This window comes from Crassostrea angulata, chromosome 1, assembly GCF_025612915.1.
Source record: "Crassostrea angulata isolate pt1a10 chromosome 1, ASM2561291v2, whole genome shotgun sequence".
NCBI classification, from domain to species: Eukaryota; Metazoa; Mollusca; class Bivalvia; order Ostreida; family Ostreidae; genus Magallana; species Magallana angulata.
Genome location: NC_069111.1, coordinates 21,613,317 through 21,637,529, shown reverse-complemented (window position 1 = coordinate 21,637,529; position 24,213 = coordinate 21,613,317). Strand labels below are relative to the sequence as shown.

The following is a 24,213-nucleotide window of genomic DNA, read 5'->3' as shown; positions in this document are numbered from 1 at the left end:
TTCATATCTTTTTTCTGGTTAATGTTTCATAAAATGCTCACTGTAAATCTATTAACTATTATCTATTATGTAATATTCTAATAAACATATTTAGCATACATCAGCTACTGCTAATTCAAATACATCACTTATCACTTAATGATCTGTATAACCATTAATGAATAGTTCAAATAAAGAATGTTTAAAATCTAAAATTGTTAAAAGTCAATTTCATCTTGATATTGTACATGCCAATTTATACTACATCTACAGTGTACAGTCACATTTTTTTCGAAACATACTTAAAAAGACAAATTTTCCAAAATTATGAAGACATGTACACTGACCTTGTAAAGAGAGTGTGGGTGGGCGGTCCAGAGGAGTACATTCTAGCATACACATTGAGCTGGTTGATGTAGAGTCCATACATAAAGTAGTACAGTCTCATGACACAGTTCCTGCCATTGGTTCTGTAGAAGGGGCTGGTCAGAATCCATGCCTTTGCATTAAACTTTTGCCTGGAGGCTTCCATGTACAGATAATGTCCACTACTATTTCCATAGGTGTGATCCCACTGAGGTCCAGTAAAAGAAGACTGAGTCTTTCCAGCAAACAGGGTCCAGTCAAAGTCGTCGTCCACTCCATTTTGTCCTTGAATCAGATTTCCTGTTCCCTGCTCAAAGTTGTATCGTGTGTAGCCATTACAGGTCAGGCTTCCCTCATCACTGCCATCTCCACAGTCATCCACATTGTCACACTGCTTGTTTTGGGGAATGCACACTTTGTTGGAACACCAGAAGTGGGTGGCAGTGTTGCACTGAGTGACCGGGGGCCTCATTCTGCAGTCAGTATAGGTGATGTCGTCCAATGCTGTGATGCCATTGTAGTGGGCTGTGGATTTTTTGAAAAGCATGTTGAAGTCTGAGTTTCTCCTTCCAATTCCTACTGTGACGCTGTGCCATTGGTCATCTATTCTATTATGGAAAGGTATTAATCTCCACAGTGGTGTCAGAGCATTGTTTTCTACTATATACAGATATAGACTTCCCAAACTGGACCCTGTTGTGTAGTAAGCAAAGGATATTTTACAGTCTGAATTTGCAGACTTGTAGGCTGAGCTTTGGAGTCCTGCGACTAGCCCTTGAGTTTGACCACCGGTCTTATCATTGATGTACATATAGTAACCATTCTGGTTCTTGTAGGTGTCATCTGTGTTTGGTGCCATGTTTCTGTTTGAAGTTGTTGAAACTCCATTGGCTCTTGTCCAATCAAACTGATCTAGTGGAAGTTCCTGCCATCCACATGTATCCTGTTCAAAGTTGCAAGTCTGTGGACACTGGTTTTCATCTGAGTTGTCTTTGCAGTCAGTTTGGAAGTTGCAGACCTTGGATAAAGAAATGCAAGTACCATCTCCACAAGCAAACTGGCTCTCTCCACAAGTGTTTGGGGCTGGGGTAGTCACAGCTGGTGGGGGAGTGATGCCTCCTCCACAACCTGGGGTGAAGCTGATGTCATCAATGGCAATGTCACCAAGATATCCGACTCCAACCTTTCCTTCTATCACAACCTGGTATGGAGTACTGCTTTGAAGACTGACTTCAAGTCTGTGCCATGTTTGATTTTGATTGGCTGAGATGCTCTTCAAGAGAACTGTTCCACGATTGAGAGTTTTAATATAAACGTTAAGTTGACCAACATTCTGGCCATACATATGGTACCAGAGTCTCAATGCACAGGGTGATGTTGGGACATTCAGATTGTAGATCAGTTGTGCAGTATCATTAGGTCTCTGTGGTCTAGAAGATTCGATGTACATGTAATATCCTGTCCTTGTTCCATAGGTATGATCTGCAGTGGGTCCTGTGTTAAATGAGTTGGTTGGTCCTTGGTGCCTTTGCCAGTCAAAACTATCTGCAGTGGATTGCTGCCATGAACACAGTCCATATTCAAAGTTACACTGTTGATATCCTGAACAGGTGCTATGACTTTCATCAGATCCATCACAGCAGTCCCTTTGGAGGTCGCATTTAAGATTCTGTGGAACACAGTTTCCGGAACTACAAGTGAATTGTCCTAATTGGCAAGAGGATGCTGGAGGTGGGTAATGACACTGTGTGAAGGCTAGGTCATCAATGGCCAAATAGTTGACCTGTCTTCCAAATGTTGCTACTTCAATTGTTAACTTGAAATTCATTGGACATTTTGGCAGTGATACTACTGCTTTCTTCCATACCATTTGGTTGGCTCTAAGTTGAGTGGATGTCATTGTCCATATATTAGTGTAACTTTCTCCTTGTGTGATGTAGACTCCTAAATGGGCTATGCCTGTTCCATTGGTGTTATACCACATTGTAAAGGTACATGCTGTTCCTGCTTGGTAGTACATGGGACTCACCAGTCTTGCCAATTTTCTGCTGTAGCTGGTGCCAGCAGTCTGGATCAGAGCAAATTTTCCTCCAGCTGATGAAGTTGTGTGATCAGTTGTTGGACAGGGACTGGGATTGTTGTTACTTCCTATGGTCCAATTCAAAGTATTAGTATTCAAATCATTTTGCCATTTACAGAATTGTCCATTGTCAAAATTGCATGTGCTTGGGCAAGAGCTTTCATCACTTCCATCTGAACAGTCTCTATTAAAATCACAGAACATATTTGCCTTGATACATTGTCCATTTGCACACTGTCCTTTTCCAGCTCCACATGGACCGACTGTGGTGAGAGCTTGTGGAAGAGGTCCTGTAGTCAATTTACAGCCACTGGTGAAAGACACATCATCAATAGCAATGTCTCCATGGTAGCCATTTCCTCTAACACCTTCAATCACAACTCGGAAAGGAAGAGAACTTGTTAAATCAATCATTGCTCGAATCCACATATCTGGTTGAGAACCATTCTTCTGGAAGACTGGGGTTCTTGGTCCCATCTCATAGTTTTCTATGTACACATTCAGTGCATTGATGTCTTGTCCATGCATGTGATAAAAGAATCTCATCTGACACATATTAGCTTGAGTGTTAGGCTGGAATACTGGAGACAATAAGCGGGCTTTGTCCCCTGGTCGACGAGGTGATGAGGTTTCGATGTAGATGTAATGGCCAGTAGAGTTTCCATAAGTATGGTCAAAGTTTGGTCCAGTTCCAGATGTTGACGTTGACCCTTGTTTCCAAGACCAATCAAATCGGTCTCCAATATCTTGCTGCCAGTTACAGATGTCAGTTTCGAAATTACATCTTTCCTTATAACTATTACAGCCAATTTCATCTGAATAATCACCACAATCATTTGCAAAGTCACATCTTCTTGTTATATCAACACAAGATCCTCTCTTACATTTGAACTGATTAGAAGTACACTGTGTTACTTGTCCTAAAGCACAGCTGTTGAAGATGACATCATCAATAGCAATACCTCCTCTATTTCTATCAAAGTTTCTTGCTACAAAAGCTAGTTTGTATCCTGGATCGCGACTTCCAATTCCCACTGTGGCATTTTGCCATTGACTACCTACGCTCCTAAATGATGTCCACAGTCTATAAAAGACATTGCTACTGGAAGTTGTTGGGTCAGAGTTTGGAGGATATAAGTAAAGACTGAGCATGCTGAATGGCCCTACATTGGTGTAGTAGGCAAAAGAGACACTGCATGTGGAACTTAGATTGCCAAACATTGGAGACACTAGTCTGGTGTCTGTTGCATATGAACCAACAGACGCATCAATGAACATGTAGTTTCCAGTTTGAGTGGTTCCATACGTGTGATCATTCGTTGGTGCATTGAAGGAAGAAGGCGTAGATGAATTGTGTCTTTTCCAGATGTATCTCCCACCTTGGACAGGACTCCATCCACAGCTGGACTGTTCAAAGTTACACTGACCACAGGCGGCTTCATCAGACCTGTCTGAGCACTGCGGTATAAAGTCACAAACCTGGTAAGGAGCAACACATGACATGTCACCACACTGATGTCCTCCTCTGCATGGTCCAAGAGTGGTTGGCACAGTGGTTGCAGGAGTACCCATAGGCAAGTTTCCAGAGTATGGATGACAATCTGATGAGAAGGACACATCATCAATTGCAATATCTGATAGATATGAAGCTCCTACTGTTGCCTCAACAACAACTTGGAATGGAGCAGAAGATCTTATGTTCACAACTTGTCTTGCATAATAGGCACCAACATTTCCTTGTACAGAGATGACTTTAAACAAAGGTCCATTTATTTGATTTCTGTAATAAACAGTGAGAGTATCTACAGTTCGTCCATACATGAAGTAAAAGAAGCGGAATTGGCAGTAGGGTTGAGAAGTGGATGCTTGGAATGCTCGACTTGCAATTCTAGCCTTCTGTCCTTGTCTTGCTGGACGAGAAGTCTCTATGTAAAGAAAGTGTCCTGTATTTGAATTCAGAGTATGGTCTTTTGTTGGACCAGTACTAGCAGAGGGAGTAGGACCTTTACGGAGCGTCCAGTCAAAGTCATCATCTGTTAGTTGGCTCCAGTCACACAGACCATTTTCAAAATTACATCTGTTGTATGCATTGCATGTTGTATTGGCTTCATCTGTGTTGTCCCCACAATCATCAGAGTAATCACAGACTCGACTCTGGGAGACGCATGCTCCACTTGCACATTTAAATGTAACAAAAGAGTTACAAGATGATGATGTTGGGAAAGCACATCCCTGGAAATTGATGTCGTCAACTGCAATATCACCAACTCCACTGTAGGTGCGTAGTCCTGAGATAATCACCTGGAATCGAGAATGCATTCTTCCGATGGGTACAATTGCTTGTTTCCAGGCTCCTCCTTGATCTCCAGTCAAGTAAAAGATCTGAGTTCTGGTGAAACCACTGACATCCTTGAGATAGACTCGAAGAGTCTGTCTACCTTTCATGTGATACCAGAATGACAGTTGGCATGTGCTTGAGGATTGGCCAATCACTGGACTCGTTAGGTCTGCTTGTCTTGCATAAACTCCTGCTTTTGGAGCAACATATATAAAATAGCCATTTGGTCCTAATGTGGTGTGGTCAATGCTAGGTTTATTGGAACTCTGACCTGCAGATGATCCTTGAGAAGTTATCCACTGGAATCCTGAGGATGTGCTATTCCACTTGCATGCTGGATGACCTTGCTCAAAATCACAGTTAAAACCACAGTTTGCTTCATCATCCCCAGCTGGACAATCACTGTTAAAATCACATACATTCTTTATATCTTTCAAGCACATCCCATTAGAACATCTGAAGGGACAAGTTGGATTCACTGTTGGATTGGTACAATGCCCAGAGGTGATGGAAATGTCATCAATAGCTATATCTCCCAAGACACCACCAACTACACCCTCAATCAAGATTTGATAGTCCAGTCCAGAGGTTGATGTGAGCTCCACACTGTGCTGTTTCCATCCTCTACCTTGGTTGCCTGAAATACTGTAAACTTGTTTTGGAATATTTGATGTAAAGAAATACTGCAGAATATTTAGGGTTCCCATTTGAACACCATTCATGTTGTACCAGAAAGACATACAGCGCACTGGTGTCTTTGAACTCTCAAATGTCTCAGAGGCTAACCATGCTTTGTCACCAGTTGTTCTTGGAGCAGATGCTTCAATGTACATGAAAGAGCCGTAAATTGTTTGTAGTGTGTGATCTGTTCTTGGCCCTGTGCCATAGCTTGGAGTGCTGCCAGTAGCTCTCTGCCAGTCAAAAGTATCATTACCCTGAAGATTAGTCCAGCTACACAAATTACTTTCAAAGTCACAGCTCCCTGGGGGTGCACAGGCTCCATTGGCAAGTTGGACATCATCAATTGCAATATCTCCTGCATATCCATTTCCGACAACTCCCTCAAATGTCAGCCTGAAAGCCAATGCACTGTTAATGGTTGTTTGTGCAACTCTCCACTTGTTGCCTTGATTTCCTGACATGGTCCATATAGGAGTTCGGAGCTGACTGGACGTTCCTTGTCTGAGATAAAGATTAAGTGCACCAATGTTTCTTCCATACATACTATACCAAAAGGTAAGACAAGACCCAGTTCCAGTTGTGGCTGGATAGCTTGGACTGTCAATTCTTGCTTTGTCACCTCTTCTCCTTGGAGCAGAAGACTCAATATAAACATAATGTCCTTGTCTTGTTCCATATGTGTGATCACTAGTTGGTCCTGTTCCTGTACTGGTTGTTCCTGAGGAATGCAAAATCCAGTTAAACTGATCCGAAACATCCTGGGTATATCCACACATTCCATCCTCAAAATCACAAGTCGGTGATCCTGGACACAAGCCCTGATTTAGTGTGATGTCATCTAGAGCAATATCTCCCTGATAGCTTATACCTGCCACACCCTCAAACACAAACCTCATCTGTCCTTGACTCTGTAGGTGTACTTGAGCATATTTCCAGTCAGAACCTTGGTTTCCATGTTTGTTCCAGAGTAAACGTTTGTTGCTTGCAGAGGAAACACTCTGATAATAAAGGTTGAGGTTATTGACATGAGCTCCATACATGTTGTACCAGAACTTCAGACAAACACCAGCAGTTCTAACATAGACTGAAGGACTTATCAATCGTGCTGTAGTGTTGGGGAGTTTCCCTGACACCTCAATGTAAATATAATGACCAAGACTATTTTTCAAAGTGTGATCAGCTAATGGCCCAGTGTTGCCCGAGTTTGTTTTTCCATTTTTCATTGTCCAGTTGAAATCAGCTCCTGCACCCTGATTCCAAGAGCAAAATCCTGACTCAAAATCACAATCTACAGCAGTTTTGGGGAACACAGCAGGGGTAGTAGCCATGGAGACAGCGGGTGTTGGTGTAGTTGCAGAACAAGGACTGGCAGAAATTAGAACATCATCTATGGCAATATCACCAGTGTAATTCCCACCATACACTCCTTCAAAGATGATAGTATACTCATGGTTAGAAACAAAGTTGACAGAGGCTTGGTGCCATGCATTTCCTTGATTGCCACTAAGGCTAAAAGCCAAGGTTTTCTGTTTGTTGAAGAAGTCCTGTTTGTAGATTTTCAGAGACCCAATTCCTGCACCATACATGTGATACCAGAAATAAAGGCAGTTGCCCATGGTACTTGTGAGAATATCACTTACTAGCCAAGCTTTCTCTCCGACTTTCCTATTACCTCCAGAGGATTCAATGTACATGTAGTAGCCAGCTTTTGTTCCTATTGTGTGGTCCACACTTGGACCTGTTGTAGATGATGGTGTACCTCCATTATCCCTGAGCCAGTCAAAATCATCACCACTCAATGCATTTGTCCATCCACATGTATCCTGTTCAAAGTCACAAGATCCATCTGGAGGACACTGTCCATCTGTCACCATCAAATCATCAATGGCAATGTCCCCAGTATAGCCAACTCCTCTGACTCCTTTAATGAGAATCTGGTATTGTTTTCCAGTTAATCTATTCAATGGTACTATGGCTCTTCTCCATATGTTTTCTTGGTTTCCATTTCTCGTCCATACCTGATTTGGGATCTGAGAACCATTGGCTCCTTGGTAAACATTTAGTGAACCAATGCTGGCTCCATACATATGGTACCAGAATCTGAGACATCTTGCAGCTCCACCATCAAAGAATTTACTGACTAGAATGGCTTCATCATTTGGTCGTCGTGGTGCTGAGCTCTCTATGTATGCAAAATGACCTGTACTTGATCCAAAGGTATGATCAAATGGTGGACCTGTTCCTCTTGAAGCTGTGCCATTTTGGCCAATGGTCCAATCAAAATCATCCATCAAAGAGTTTGTCCAATCACAGAAGTTTCCTTCCTCAAAATCACATCCTGGTTGAGGTGGACAAGCACCATTGGTGATGTTAAAATCATCAATTGCAATATCTCCTTGGTACCCATTGCCTACAACACCATAAACTGATATTCTAAAGTCTGTACTGGAGATAATCTGTCTTTGTGCTTTTTTCCAGGCATCTCCTTGGGTTCCATTTCTGGACCAAAACAGGGTTCTGTTAGAGTTTGTGACCAAGTAAATATTAAGACTACCAATGTTGTTTCCAAACATGTAATACCAGAATGTCAGACAGTGGCCTCCAGGTAGAGTTGGAGGCAAATTGGCACTATCTAAAATAGCCACATCTCCTCTGTGTCTAGGAGCTGAAGTCTCAATGTATGCATAGAACCCTTGCCCTGTTCCTGTTGTGTGGTCAAATTTAGGCCCTGTCCCTGCACTCTTGGTGGTTCCATTTAACCTGGTCCAGTCAAAGTCATCATCCAAAGCTTGATTCCAGTTACAGAAGTCATTAGAAAAGTCACAGGCAAGGTTTGGTGGTGGAGCAAGAGGATAACAATTAGCAAAAGTGATGTCATCGATAGCTGCATCTGAGGATGAAGAGGAACCTGCAGATCTGGATGGAAGGACTTCAAAGAGGATTCTGAACTGTCCAGTTGTCTTGCCAAGGGCTTTCCCAATGTATCCAGTTCCCTTCTTCCATGATGCTCCGTGATTTCCAGACAATAACAGCAAAGATTTCTTAGTGTTGTTTACCACTGCACTTACAATAAGAGTATTCCTGCCATTCAAATTGTAATAGAAGTACATTTCACATGTGTCTGCTGCAGGTGGGAGGGCAGGACTTTGTAACACAGCTCGGCTCAAATAAACTCCATATGTTCCTTCCACATAAGCATAATGTCCCCCTGAAGTATTGGTGCTATGATCAGTGAGTGGTCCAACAGCAGATCCACTGTTCTGTGATCCAGCATGCCTGGTCCAGTTAAAGCGCCCAGTGCTTAGGTCACTCCATCCACAAAGTCCACTCTCAAAATTACAAGGTCCACAGGTTGCCTCATCGGACCCATCTGTACAATCTGGATTCCAGTCACAAACCTTTTGAGATGAGATACAAGTAGACTGGTCAGCACATTGAAATTGTCCACTTCCACAAGGGTTGGCAGTAGGAGCAGTTGGAGGAATGGTTACAGCAGTGGCAAATGTCTGGTTTAGCTTTTTGCAGCCTTTACTGAAAACGGTGTCATCAATAGCAATGTCGCTGTAGTATCCACTGCCTACAACTCCTTCCAGCAGGATCTGGAATGGATATGGACTATTCAAATTGACTACAGTTTTCACCCACACATCTCCCCTATTTCCTGAAACAGTGTAGACTTTACTGATATGGTTGTTGGAGTCCTTGGTGTACACATTCAGAGTTCCCATGGTTCGACCATTCATGTTGTAATAGAAGGTAAATGTGCAGTGGTCTTGGCTTTGGGCAGTGTTGTACATACTGCTGAGAAGTAAAGCATTATCTCCTCGTCGTCTTGGTCTGGATGACTCTATGTAGATGAATCCTCCAGTTCGTAGTCCAGTGGTATGGTCCCTTGTGGGTCCAGTGGAAATTGATGGAGTGGGAGCATTGCGTCTGCTCCAGTCAAATTTATCTCCCCGATCTTGTACCCAGTCACACAGAGAAGTGGAGAAATCACAACGTGCTGGAAGTTGATCACAGTGTGCATTTGGCCCAATCTCATCAGTGTTGTCTCCACAATCATCAGTATAGTCACACACTCTGGACATATCAACACATGATCCTCTCTGGCAAGTGAACTGATTAGAGGGGCAAGAGCTTTGTATGGGTGGCAGTCCACAATTCAGGAATGAAACATCATCAATTCCAATGTCTCCAATTACTGTGTAGCTGCGATAAGCTCGGAACTCGATGTTGAACGGAGAAGATCTGCGACCAATGTTGACGGTGTAGGCATTCCACTGGTTACCATGACTTCCAGAAATTGAAGAGAGTAGTGTTGGTGTTCCTCCAGAAACAATGTAAACATAGAGTCTACCAATTCGAGTACCATACATGTGATAGTAAAATGACATCTGACAAGTATCGGATGCTTGTTGGAGGGTTGGCCCTCTGAGGGTAGCTCTTGAGTTAGTGACTCCATTGCTGGCATCCACATACATGTAGTAGTGAGTGGCATCTCCATAGGTGTGGTCATTGGATGGTCCTGTGTTGGCAGTCTCTGTTCCGTTGTTGTGTCGTTCCCAGCGGAATGAACCAGCACTGTTGTCAAACCAGCCACAAAGTCCCGACACTCCATCAAAGGTACAGTTACCACAATTCTTCTCATCTGCTCCATTTGAGCAGTCTTTATTGAAGTCACATTGTTGATTCTTGGTATAAGTGGTTCCATCTCCACAGGCTAGAGTTATTGGGCCAAGTGACCCTGAACAAGATCCTGAGGTCAGGGTGATATCATCAATGGCAATATCTCCTGCGTACCCTTGACCTTCAACTCCTGTAAAGGTCAAAATATACTCTACTCTGCTAGTAACATTGACACTGGCTTGGATCCATTTCTGCCCAGTGTTACCCGTCATGGACCACAAAGGTATGGCGGTGCCATAGTTGACAGAGCCCAGGTACTCTTGCCGTACACTGAGCGAGCCCACTTGTGTCCCATACATGAAGTACCAGAAAGAGAGACAGCTGGATGATGTGGCCTGCAATGATGTGGACTGAAGAATGGCTTTGTCACCTGGTTTACGAGGAGCTGAGGCTTCGATGTAAGCATAGTATCCTATAAGTAAAAATCATATCAAATAATAACTTATTCAATATCCAAAGCACATGAGTTAAGCATTTCTAAACTCTGATCTAGTAGTCAAGTAAAGCAACACCTACCATTGGCATTTCCAACAGTGTGATCTATTGAGGGTCCTGTTCTTGCACTTCCAGTGGCTCCCTTATTTCGTAGCCAATCAAAATCATCCCCTGTTTGTGTATTAGTCCAGGTGCAGAAATTGGTCTCAAAGTTGCAACTACCTGGAGCTGGACAAGCTCCGTCAACAATGCTGATGTCATCAATGGCTATGTCTCCAAGGTAAGTTCTTCCCCGGATTCCCTCAAATGTTATCTATTTACAACAACAAAACAAACAGCTGTTTTAGGATTTTACTTAAAAAGTCTTTCTTTCCTTTATTCTAATACTGTTTGGCAAAAATATCAGATAATTTTTTTTTCAGGCATTACACAAATTTATATTGACAAGATTACAGCATCTGAATGTCTGTCTGTAACAAACCTGATAAGGTGAATCACTGTTGACTGTGACCTGACCAATCCGCCACAAGTTGTAATGATTCCTGGATCTGGTCCAGATCACTGGTTGAAGAGTTCCCTGGGAGAACAGGCGTACATTTAGAGTTCCGACAGAGCCGTACATGTGGTAGAAGAAGGTCATGCATCGGCCAGTAGTGGGTGGGAATGTTGGGGACAGGAGGCGGGCCTTCTGACCGGGGAGACGGGGGGCAGAGGTCTCAATGTACATGTAGTAACCTGTGATTGAAAATTGAGAATATTGCTTGATCAATACGCATTCTTAGGCATGCAAACCTGTATGCCTTGAGCTAACAAACTTTAATAAGGTCATTTTTCTTCACTATATTTCTTTTTTATCAGAAAGACTGTGACAGAGAAGGAGCATGATCAAGTTTTATGGCCTCAGAGCAAAATGTAGGTAAAGTACAATCCCTACTATCAGAAAGCACCTGTTGATGAGTCAAAATTTGATGGAAATTTTTGAAAATTCTTAGCTTGCAGCAGCTGAGAGGACATCTTACAAGTATACAGTGTGCTAGTACCTTCTTTAGTTCCATAGGTATGGTCTGCACTGGGACCTGTTCCACGGGTGGTAGTGCCGCCATTATCTCTTGTCCAATCAAAATCATCTGTTTTATCTTGAGTGTATCCACAAATGTTGCTTTCCTCAAAGTCACATGTATCTGTAACAAAGGTAAATACCAAAATTTACACTAAGCTCTCTCTCTGTCAAGGTTAAGGATCAATTTTTACCACATTGCCTAATCCAATTTATTTTTTTTTATATCATTAATATTTTGTAAATTTTGTTTTCTCATGTGATGGCTTACCAGATGGTGGGCAAGCTCCTGTGTTGACAAAGATGTCATCAACAGCGATGTCTCCTTTGTATCCCTTGCCTACAACACCCTCCAGCACAACCTGATTCACAATGTAAATGGGTACATCACAGTTCATAATCAATACACAGAGATATGTCATAGTTTACAATACAAAGGGTTATGTAACAGTTCACAAACGATCACGATCCAAGATTACTTCTTCATTTCTTTCTCTACTATATACAGGGAATTGTAAACCCCTGTTTTATTTTCACCCCTTTTGCCCAGATTGTCAGCAGGCAAATTCAAGATTGGGTGAATTGTAACTTGTAGCTTCAGCTATCTTTTGTAACACGACTGTATCTGGGTGAATTTTAAACAGGCTAAAACAGTTTACAGATGAACATGTAAAAGGGTGAATATTACATGGGGCGAAAATAACCCTGTTTTAATACAGTATTCTTTACTTTTAATAGAGCTCTACCAAGTATATATGCTTGCTAATTAGTTTACATAACACTATTATGGTAACTTTTAAAAATCTTTGTCAAATTGACCTGTATGTAAATATGAAGGTCAGTAATTTTTTTTTACCTGTATGCTTGTTGGTGAGGACTGAGGGGGAGTGAATGAAGCCAAGTTGATGAAGACCGAAGCAAATTTCCACTGCGCTCCTTGGTTTCCAATCTTTCTCCAAATGACAGGTCCCAGGTTACCATCTGACAAATCATTCGCAAGATGTTAAATTCAAAATTTTATTTGATACATTATTCTCATGGAACCAATTTTCCTTGTGGTTAACTGACAAAACGTTAATAAAAATACAATCCCCCTCCCCCCAAAATTGAAAAAAAGAAGAAGAATAGTTTTAGACTCACTCATCATGGCATACAAATTGAGTCTGTTGATGTCCGATCCGTACATGCTGTACCAGAACTTGATACAGCTTCCAGTGCTGTCTATGGTCATCTGGGGACTTACATATCTTGCTGTGTCATTGGGTCGTCGTCCACTGGACTCGGTGTAGATGTATTTACCTGAAAAAATTAATAAAACACCAATAATTGTGCAATCATGGACTGAATTTATTGGTCAGGGGCCAATTTTCCTAGGCTGTCAAAAATGTACAGTTTCATGGAGTCCGAGAACATTTTTCTTAATGGGTAATTTTGTTGAATAAATTCAACATCATTTTAATATCAAACTACGTTTGAAAATTGAAGTAACTGTTTTTATAATTTTATGTAATTAACCATATAAAATTTTAAATTTTGGAAGTCTACAAGTTTTCTTGGACCCACAAAATTGAAGATAACTAAAGACTGTATGAATTTGTAGCAATGTAAATTCAATTAATATATATAAAATATTCTTACCCCTGCTGTTTTGAAGGGTGTGGTCATACTTAGGTCCTGTGAAACCTGAAGAGGTTCCTCCAGAATGAATCCTCCAATCAAATTGGTCGTTACTGCTGTCCTGTGTCCACTGGCAGGCAGTTGGGCCATCAAATGTACAGTCGTATTTTGTAGGAGCTGTCATAAAAAATTCATCAAATTTTTAAAACATCATGTCACAGTTTAAACAAAAAACCAACAATGCTACAGATTTTTTTTCAATAATGAATGAAAATTTATATTTGCAGGAATCATGAACATTTGATTGACATGTACATGTAACACCCCCCTCCTCCCTCTTCCAATAAATAATACCAATCAGTAATGCTAGTCACAACAGAAACTCACGGTAGGACACAGTGGTTGCAACCATTGGGGTTGTCATGGCAGTGGTTTGTGAAGCACATGTTCCACTTCTGAGGGAAACATCGTCTATAGCAATGTCTCCTGAAAAGCCATTTCCTACTTCACCGTCGAACGTGATCTGTAAAACACGGATTTACAGACATGAACATGTGAAAGAAAAGTTAATGTGTATACTTCAGGAAACTTATTACAAAAATGTGTCACTTAATTCATGGTACAAGGTAATAAATATTGTATATACATTTTTTTCGTGCGTCACAAAATTTGAGAAAATTGGGAAATGTGTAACTTTTTATTTGCGTCATTTATTTTTCGCAACTTAATTCTTAGAGCAAACAATACTGGATAAAATTTCTGTGCATTGAATATTTTGTAATGTAGAAGGGATCGCGAAAAAAGCAAAAATTAGATCATTGCGAAAGTTACCAGATACATTGTACATTGTATTACAATACTGAGTAGATACGTCTTCATTTTACTCAATTCCCAAAATACCATGAATTGACAGAAAAGTAAAACTAAAAAGAGTGATTCTATCACTGACTATTACTGATTCAACACTCCATTACATGTAACATATTTCAAATCGATGCATATAGTTACAACCAATGAAAAAAATCATGCTAATGAAATACCAGTACATGTATAAGATTTGAGTCTTCCTTTGCTGCTGAAATAAAATTTTGTTATATTTTTTTAAACAAAAATCAAAGTCAACAAAACTGAAAGCTGATACCTGGAACCAAGTGGAGCTCCTGACATCCACATTGGCTTGTAGCCAGATATTCTGGTGGTTACCAGTGGCGTTCCACAGCATCACGGTTCTTGTGGGGTCAGGTTTGTAAAGGCGAAGGGCTCCCACATCTTAAAGACAAATAAGTACACAGCTATTGATAGAAACCAAACAGTTCTTTTATTACTGAAAATGTCCCCCTCTTAATGGATGACAAAAATTTTCAAAACGTATTTTGATAAACTAGAGAAAAGAAATCTTGAGCTTCTCAGAGGGGCCTGCCAGGATGAGAGTCAGCTTGTATTCATTAATTCATCTTCCACAAACACCAAACATAGTAAGCATTTTAAACATAATATATCCCGACTAAAAGCATTTATAAAATATGAAGCTAAAATATCCTACAACCTTAGTTCTTTCTCAAACCAAACAAATCTATTTTCTTACATCTATGAACTATAGAAAACTGAGACACTGCTGATTAAAAAAACCCAAAGAACAACTCACTGGGTCCATTCATGTTGTACCAGAAGGTAATACAAGAGCTGTTGCTTGGAGGGAAGTACTGGCTGTAGAACCAGGCCCTTTGGCCACGGTTTCGTCCAGTTGACTCAATGTACATGTAGAATCCTGCAAGTCAAAAAGGCAAATTAGAACAACTCGGTACAATTTAATGTTAATATCACAGACAATACAATGAACACCTTGATATTACTCCTCACTAATGCCTGGTTCTCTGGAAAACAGTGAAAGACAACTGATGGTTGAGTTGGTATACACATGGTTTATAAACACATACCTCTGTCTGATCCTGTTGTGTGGTCCACTGTGGGTCCTGTGTTCGCGGTCAATGTGGCGCCTGCACTCCTCTGCCAATCAAAGTCATCTCCTGCTCGTGTGTTACTGTAGCCACAAGTGTCCACCTCAAAATCACAGTAGCCTGGTGGGGGGCACTGACCACGCAGGATCTTGATGTCATCCAGAGCTGTGTCTCCCATGTATCCATTTCCTATCACTCCCTCAAACACAATCTATCCGCAGATGAAAAATACCATTTCAGTGATCATTCATTTTAATCTGAGCATCCATTTATCTAAAATAACTTTCAATGAATGATAAAAAAACATATAATCATTTGAAGACAAATCAACACACAATTCAATTCACTAAAAATAAAAAGATATACATGTATACTTTGAGTCAGGATTAAAATAAGTGTGTCTTTACCAATAGTGTTTAAATTGTGCATGAGGTGAAGGTAATAATTACATCAAGGCAGGAAACCACATACATGTATATTGAACATTACAAAGATGGGAATTGAATTGCTATAGGATGGCTCACCTGGTAGACAACATTGGACTTGATTGTCTGTGACTGGTAGAGCCACAGTTCCACGGCTTGGTTGCCCACTCTCCTGAACAGCAACTTGTCTCGGCTACCGTCGTTGGGGCGGAGATACACATTCAGACTGCCTGTGTTGTTTCCCTGCATGTAGTACCAGAACTGTAGACAGTCTCCATTGGGAGCTGGTGGGTACACAGCGCTGACGAGTCTAGCCTTGTCTCCCCGACTTCTGGGAGCCGACGACTCAATGTAGATAAAGTAACCTAAGGAAACACCGGCAAAATATGAAATTCTCCAAAATTATATATTCAATAAGATAGTTTTTCGGGGGAGTACTTGTATCATTGATAAGATGATTAGCAAAGTTATTTACAGTTGTAAAATCCCGTATATCTGGTTTTTTTCGCGTGTCACAAAATTTGGGAAAATGTGTAGCATTTTTAATTTGCGTCAGTCATTTTTTTGTGATTTTATAAGTATCTATAAGAATACGATATAGAATTTAATTTTTTCACACTCAATATTTTAAAAGAGATTGCGAAGAAAGCGAAAATTAGATTATCGCGAAAATTACCGGACATACAGAAGTTGTGCCACGTTAATAAAAATTAGTGACATACCGTACTGACTCTCGGTAGTGTGGTCATATGGTGGACCTGTGAATTTTGAAAGCGTTCCATTTCTTTTTCTCGTCCAATCAAACTGGTCATTCATGTCTTGTGTCCAGTCACAGAATCCAGCCTCAAAGTCACACATACCTATCATGCCACAAAATATTTTTAAAATAACGGTGTAAGATTACTCTTACAATTTGATGATGAAATAAGAAATTTTTCATTGTCAATTATTATTTTTCCATTGAAGTTATGATGAATGAAAAAATTAGAATAGCGGCTAAAGAATACTAAAAAAATTTGATGATAAATAGAGAAATTTTTCATTGCCAATTAATAATTTTCCATTGAATTTATAATAAACGAAAAAAAAATCACAGATCATAGCAACAGAGTGATTTCATCTTGGAGGATGTTGGGATATACAACTGTACAATGACCAGACTTACGTTTGGGAGGACATGGACCATTCACAACACTGATATCATCTAGAGCAATGTCACCTTGCCAACTGGTTCCTACAACTCCCTCAAACACAATCTGTAAAATGGAGTCTCAAAATTTGATAAGTGTATTTTGAATTCTATACCATTCACCAAATAATGATACCTCCCTGACCAAGTCTGTTAAACTGATGCATGCAATAAGAGGTGTCATGTAATACCATAGTTATAGAAACTAAGACTAATGGAAATTTCTTTATCCAAATAACAGAAAACTATATTTATTGATCCTTCAGAACAATCGATGTCATTATATATCTAAATGTGTAAAACTACTTGCTATGAAATTTCTGCTTATTTATACACATCCTTAATTTTCAAATACTCCTGTCCTTACCTCGTAAGCCTGGGAGCTTTTGACAGTTTGTTGTCCCTGCTTCCACACATTTCCCTGAGTTCCGGATCGAGTCCAAATCAGAGTCTTTGCTCCACTTGGAATCTGTTGGTAGACATTCAGTGTGTTGACATGGGCTCCAAACATGTGGTACCAGAAGCTCAGACACATGCCAGCACTTGGGGTGGCCTTGTTGATCCCTGATGAAATCACGGCCCTCTCACCTGGACGTCTAGGGGAGGAGGTCTCCATGTAGATATAGAATCCTATGTGCAGGAAAATACATGTATTTTAGTCACTGTCTTAGTTTTTTTTTTATTGTCTATGAGAAATATTTCATAAACATGGAACTCTCTTTATTATGAATTCTAAAACAAGTAGGATTAAGTCACCATGTCCAGTAGTGTGGTCCCTGTCAGGTCCTGTGCCTATGGTAGGAGAACTGATGTTTGTTCTTGACCAATCAAAATCATCCTTCTGATCTTGTGTATATCCACACCATCCAGACTCAAATGTACAGTTCAAGGCTAAAACAGTGTAATACATTCCATTTATTTTCTAGAACAATATACAACTCAAAAGATATAGAGTACATAATTAGCAAAATGCTGGATAATAATAACATCTGAAAAAAAATCTATAGTTTTTCAACTATGAAACTATTTGTAAGTCAATATACATAAACTTGTATAGTATATGAATAAACTTTCATGGCCTACCATTTGTTGTTGAATTAAATATGGCTACAGGGTTACACTGCTGGAATGTGACATCATCAATAGCCATGTCAGAGTTAGGGATACCAGAGTTGGGCGCAAAAGACTTTGTGGGATTTGCCTCAAATTGCAACTAAAAAAATTGAAAGGTTGATGAAGCAACTAAGAACAGCCACTGTGTCAAAACCAACAGCTCATTGTCTAAGATAAATAACTGATATACAACTACAAGCATTTACTTAGACATTTTTGAGAAGTGTGTGGCTTGATAAAATAAACTTACCTTGTAGCCAGCAGCAAGCTGCCCAATGTCAGCACTTCCCTGCTGCCAGCCGCTGCCTTGGTTGTTGGTCTGGGAGAATATGTACGTCTTGTCACTGGGGTTCTTGCTGTTGACAAGAAGGGCACGAATGTTTCCTGGATGCAAAATAAAATATACAATGTTAATTGGCTATAAAAAAAAAGAATTTATCTCTATTCAATAAAAATATACAGGTATGTGCAAAAATTTTGCTCACATTGCTTCACACCTTGTAAATTATAAAAGTGATAATGACAAGAGTCATTAATTGACAGGTTAAAAATAACCTTGGAACAAGGGACAGACTGAGGTACTTACCTGCTCCAAGTCCAAACATGTGGTAGTAGAAAGTGACACGACAACTTGGTCCAGTGGCTCCAAAAGGTGGCGTCTCCATGCGGGCTCGACTGTAGAAGACTCCTGTGGCACCCTCTACCAGCATGTAGTGACCGGCAGCAGTTCCATTGGTGTGGTCAGTCTTGGGACCACCAGTTCCTGGGGAGGAGCCCTGGAAGATGTGCCAGTTGTAGCGACCACTGCTGACATCGTTCCATCCACACTGACCATTCTCAAAGTTACAGGTACCTGTCAAAAATTAAAAAAAAAAAACCATATACATTGTTCTTATACTCATAACCTTTAGTTTACTGTTTCACAGTGGAGATACTTTTGATGAATAGGTTGCATTTCATTATGACTTGGTACATGTGATTTGAACTATCTATGAGATCCACATGTTAACATACCACAACTGGACTCATCTGATCCATCTGAACACTGAGGGGTGAAGTCACAGAGCTGGGAGGCCGGAATACACTGTCCAGATTTACAGGCAACACTGTTGTTACCGCAGGGGTTGGGGGTGGTGGCCGGAGGGGGACTTCCTGAGGGTAAGGTGATACCTGACAATACAGATAAATGTATTTAAGTATCATTTCATGGAACAATTTGAAAAAACTTTTAAATTGCATGTTTATTATGCACTCAAAACATAGTTAATGTTTAAAGAACAAACAAAAAATTTAAAAAATCAACAGAAAACAAGCTTAAATTTAGCCAGATTAAAAAGGTAGAATTGTATCAATCATTTGAAAAGTTATTGATTTATATAATTTTGATGCAAAATCACTTTGATGCAGTAGAGAACAATTGAGGAAAAAAGGAAACCAGATTACAAGATGGGTTCTATTTCAAATACGGTAAAAGTTGTATCATTTTCTATCTCTTCGTTGGCATAAATACATGCATGTACAATGTGTCTGGTGTTACCTGGGCCATTCATCAGGACACAGCCAGGTGTCATGGATACATCGTCTATTGCAATGTCTCCTAGATAACTGCCAACAACTCCCTCTATCACGACCTTCATACAAAATGACACTATGTAGTAACCTTACATGTAGAGAAAAACTTATCAATTTCAGTAAAAAAAAAAAACCAAAAAACCCCAAAAACTTAAGAAATGTCCGATGTAAAACATTTCTACCTGGAATGATCTGGTTTCATTAATAACAAGGTCCACTCTTTCAAAATAGTCTCCCACATTTCCTGATTTGGACCAGATCTTGTTCATGGGTCCCGTGACTGTTTCCCTGGTGTAAACATTCAGAGATCCGATGCCTCTGCCAAACATGTGGTAGAAGAACCTCAGCTGAAAGAACCAATGCATCTCATGTACACAGTGCAAAATATCATGTCTGTAACAGGATGAGGATCAAGGGACATGAATAAAGAACAGATTGTTTAAGGTAACCTTACAATAACCAAATCTGTTATGATTGTTATAATTGCCTGCTTTTATGTTCAGTATAAGAAAGAATGTAGAAATCATGATTCTTGACATTACCCAGAAATATAGTTACAAATAAAATTTACAGGTTATAAAAATTTGTCAGCATATTTTGAAACCATTATACTTACAGAGCAGGAGTTACTATTTGGAGGAACAGCCCTGAAGAGAGGGCTGAGAAGTCGCGCCTTGTCTCCTCGTCTGCGAGGGGATGAGGACTCAATAAACATGTAATAGCCCGAGGCAGTTCCCCGAGTATGGTCTCTGGAAGGACCGGTTCCATAAGTTGAGGTGTGACCATTAGCTCTGGTCCAGTCAAACTTATCCAGCTTATCTTGTGTCCAGCTACAGATACTTCTCTCAAAGTTGCAAGATGCAGGGTAGTTACCTGAGAAAATATTACACACAGAGCTTTTTTTCAAAAAGTATTGAACCACAAAGTTTGTGACTGTAAATAAACTTGATAATGCTGGACTTGAAATTTACAAGTATTCGAAACCTAGGATTCAAATAACATTAGGGCAAGTTATAATTTTTTCTCTGGAATTTTAGTGGTCGTTATTTTTTTTTTTAAAGTGTTTCTAGTTTTTTACCACAAGTAGTCGGGTCTTCATCTGAGCCATCCCCACAGTCATCATTGAAGTCACATCTCTGGTTGTTAGCAATGCACCCTTTGTTGACCGTGCAGTGGAACTGGTTAGGAGAAGGACACGAAGCTTGTCGAGCTGGAAAATCAGAAAAAAAATAAGGGTAAGAAATTTGACACTTTGCGTAATGATAGAGAAATTGACGGACAAATTGATTCCACCCTATCAAGTGATCCATTTAAGAAGTAGAATAAGAGAATACAAAATGTAATCTAGTTTTTACTGGAGATGAAAATAAATACTGTCAATTACCTGGATAGTTGCAGTTTATGAACTGAAGATCATCAATGGCAATGTCTCCTTGGACACTGAGAGTGCGTGTTGCTCGGATTAAAAGCTGAGAGTAGAGAACAAAAATAAGTGTTTCACCATTTTAAAGCATGATTCTCGGTAAAATGAAGGATGGAAATATTTTGTTTGATAAAATGCAGTTTACAAGAAAGGACTCTGATTTATTCATGTATTTCTGCAGAAATGTACCCACCTGGAAGGCTCCATCCACACGTCCAATGTCAATGGTTGCCTTCTGCCAGTTTCGACCTTGGTTGCCAGTTTTCCTCCAAATTTCAGTGACTCTATTGTTTTCCTTCATCAGAACTATCAATTTTCCTATTCCTAACATCAAGAAAAAAACAAGTAAATTTGCATTCTTAAGACATACAAACATCAAATATAAAGAACATCATGTCATTCTATTTCTAAAAATACTGGGCATAACTTTCTTGTAAATTGCAATTTTAACTCAAACAGGGCATATAACAGCTACTGTAAGTGTTAAATTGTGAAGTAAACTATGCATTTGTTTCTTGGAATTGAAAAACTAAATACTTAGAATATATATAACTAATACTCTGCTGAATGGCCTTCTTTACACTGATATACCTGTTCCATACATGTTGTACCACATCTGGAACTGACAGGTGGTGCTGCAGCCGTGTAAAGTGGGTCCTGTGAGCTCAGCCTGACTGGTGATGGAGCCGTAGCTGGCGTCAACGTACAAGTAGTGGCCTGAAGGACAAACAGAAAGCTCTACATTCAGTACCACAGGACACAAAAGAGAATTACAGGTCATCAGAAATACCAGTGAACATACACATCTGTTGTTTACATTGATTTTTTCACCTTTTCCTATAGTCTGGACAAGTTTCGAATTGGGTACAACACCTGACGTCAAAATACTCTAAGACTGACATTGTAATGCTCAGAAAGAGAGTAATATTTTGTACTGACTGTGTATGAAATATACATGGTCTCAAGTGACTGCTGTAATTAGCCAATGATTTCCTTACAATTTAGCAGGAGGTGAGATATATGTATATGTACTTTCTTTTCATGCACATAGCAGTATTTAGCACATGTACAGTATCTGCACAGGATGCTGGGTAACTGCTACACTTACCTGCAGCGTTTCCAATGGTGTGGTCATACTGGGGACCGGTGTTAGAAGTGGCCGTTTGATTGGCTCCTCGGAACCAGCCAAACGACCCGGTTCCTGTAGCGACCCAGGAGCAGAAGTCTTGTTCAAAGTCACAGGCACCTAACCACAAACACAGGTTTACATCAATGTAAGGTGACAGAATAACAGTCAGAGCATTTTACTGTACTAGTACATCTTAACCAATTTTTCCTCGAAAATTAGAACTTACCACAGTTGGTTTCGTCTGCTGCATTGGAACAATCCCTGATAAAGTTACAGACCTTGGATTGTGGAATCATGACTTTCAATGGATCGTTACAGGCAAAGCTGCCATTGGTGTTTGGTTCTGTTGGGGTTAAATATCAAGAATACTCTGCGTTAATTAACTACCACAGAATATTCAGTTTAAATGTGATGCTACAGCTACACTAAATGAAACTTTGCCTCTCGATGCATGCTTTGGATAAAAAAAAAAGCCACAAACCTGCGGAGCATTCAAAGCTGTCAAGGATGAAATCATCCACTGCAATGTCTCCTTGATTACCGCCACCTATATCAGCCTCCACATAAATCTGCAATTCAAAAGATTTTGCCTAGTGAATCGTTCTACATTAGCACCATCATTAAAATCTATGAAAAAGGACTTGCAAGTAATATATAGATTTATCTTTGCACTTTAACTCATGAATTTTAATTTTCAAAATATCCTACTTGTATATTTATTCTATTAACAAAATTTCCATGGAATTCCAAAACTTAGGACCAAACTAACTTAAAGACTCACATAGAAGTCAGCATAGGCATTGCTCATGCTGACATTGCCTTGCATCCACTTAGAACCTTGATCTCCACTCTTGCTCCACTTGAGCTGTTTATTGGTGGTGCCGCCTGAGGTAATGACTTGGGAGATGTTCAGACTTCCCACATTGGACCCATACATGAAGTACCAGAATCTGAAGCAGTATGGGGCCACCGGAATGATCTGAGACGAGATGACTGCATTGTCACCTGGCTTCCTTGGTGCACTGGATTCCACGTACAGATAGAAACCTACAAGATTAAAATCAGACATTATAATATATATCAACACATGTACAAATTATAACATTTACCGCCTCTTTTTATTTTTGCCCCTTTTGCTCTTGTTGTCAGCAGGCGAATTTAAGATTAAGTAAATTCTAATGTCTTATATTTTCTCTCTCTAAACACAACTGTGTCTGGGCAAATTCAAGAAGTGCAAGTCTAGAAGTGCCAAAATTACACTGGCAAAAATAATTTGGTGTACATTAGATTTTCAATAAATAAAGAGAAACCTACAAGATATGAATCAGATATAAATGTTATTCATATTGCCATTAATAATATCACCTAATATACATGAATGTATTGTTCAAAACCTGAGATAATAGAATTATTATTTTCAAGTAACAAATACATGCATTATAATCAATGATATGAAGACTTCTTTTACATCAAGATATGAACTTGACCTGATGCAGATCCAATTGTGTGATCAACTCCAGGCCCAGTTAGAACCGAGGGAGTGTGACCAGATCGCCTTATCCAATCAAATTTGTCGTCTTGTCTCTGGGTCCAGCCACAGAGATCGGATTCAAAGTCACAACTAGCCACTCCTGCACATGATCCGGGGACAAGTTTTATGTCATCGATAGAAATGTCTCCTTGGTAGCCACTTCCTCTTATTCCCTCAAACACAATCTATAATAGAATATTGAAGAAATAAAAATCATCCTTTTTTATCTTTGACAAATTTTTTTTTTGTTAAATGCAAAACTGATTTTCTTTACTTTGTATTGCTCTTGCACTTGAATGGTCATCTGAGCCTTGCGCCATTGGTTGCCTTGGTTACCAGAGATTGTAAACAAAGCTGGACTGAGCTTGTTGAAGGAGCTAGTGTAGACATTTAGAGTTCCGATGGAGGACCCGTACATGTGGTACCAGAAGGTCAGGCACTGACCATTGGTGGAGGGGTACTGGGGACTGAGTAGTCGGGCCTTGTCTCCCGGCCTCCTGGGGGCTGAGGACTCAGTGAACATGTAGTGACCTGTGTCAAAATACACATCGATCATTAACTTGATTCTATAGAATCACAAGATTTTGTAGAAATTATAAATGTTCGTTGGTACTCCAGATAAATTGATTTTTTT

The 24,213-nt window shown here is 39.9% G+C and overlaps 1 protein-coding gene across 1 annotated transcript in view; it reads right to left on the bottom strand.

Moving 5' to 3' along the window:
• LOC128179824 (MAM and LDL-receptor class A domain-containing protein 2-like) overlaps positions 1-24,213 on the bottom strand; it is a 61,180-nt gene that overhangs the window by 8,947 nt on the left and 28,020 nt on the right. Inside the window, exons 56-89 of the mRNA XM_052847509.1 lie at positions 23,854-24,110; positions 23,536-23,764; positions 22,830-23,095; positions 22,530-22,617; positions 22,275-22,391; positions 22,028-22,165; positions 21,511-21,636; positions 21,113-21,243; positions 20,881-20,965; positions 20,575-20,706; positions 20,113-20,369; positions 19,679-19,843; positions 19,462-19,555; positions 18,939-19,094; positions 18,511-18,777; positions 18,175-18,308; positions 17,895-18,024; positions 17,568-17,702; positions 17,179-17,441; positions 16,788-16,878; positions 16,345-16,482; positions 15,722-15,987; positions 15,177-15,408; positions 14,885-15,007; positions 14,381-14,508; positions 13,627-13,762; positions 13,261-13,416; positions 12,763-12,921; positions 12,479-12,603; positions 11,894-11,984; positions 11,606-11,746; positions 11,047-11,300; positions 10,647-10,878; positions 327-10,542 (exon numbers count right to left, since the gene is read on the bottom strand). Coding sequence (XP_052703469.1) covers positions 327-10,542; positions 10,647-10,878; positions 11,047-11,300; positions 11,606-11,746; positions 11,894-11,984; positions 12,479-12,603; positions 12,763-12,921; positions 13,261-13,416; positions 13,627-13,762; positions 14,381-14,508; positions 14,885-15,007; positions 15,177-15,408; positions 15,722-15,987; positions 16,345-16,482; positions 16,788-16,878; positions 17,179-17,441; positions 17,568-17,702; positions 17,895-18,024; positions 18,175-18,308; positions 18,511-18,777; positions 18,939-19,094; positions 19,462-19,555; positions 19,679-19,843; positions 20,113-20,369; positions 20,575-20,706; positions 20,881-20,965; positions 21,113-21,243; positions 21,511-21,636; positions 22,028-22,165; positions 22,275-22,391; positions 22,530-22,617; positions 22,830-23,095; positions 23,536-23,764; positions 23,854-24,110 — 15,658 coding nt within the window. The remainder of the gene's footprint in view (positions 1-326; positions 10,543-10,646; positions 10,879-11,046; positions 11,301-11,605; positions 11,747-11,893; positions 11,985-12,478; positions 12,604-12,762; positions 12,922-13,260; positions 13,417-13,626; positions 13,763-14,380; positions 14,509-14,884; positions 15,008-15,176; positions 15,409-15,721; positions 15,988-16,344; positions 16,483-16,787; positions 16,879-17,178; positions 17,442-17,567; positions 17,703-17,894; positions 18,025-18,174; positions 18,309-18,510; positions 18,778-18,938; positions 19,095-19,461; positions 19,556-19,678; positions 19,844-20,112; positions 20,370-20,574; positions 20,707-20,880; positions 20,966-21,112; positions 21,244-21,510; positions 21,637-22,027; positions 22,166-22,274; positions 22,392-22,529; positions 22,618-22,829; positions 23,096-23,535; positions 23,765-23,853; positions 24,111-24,213) is intronic.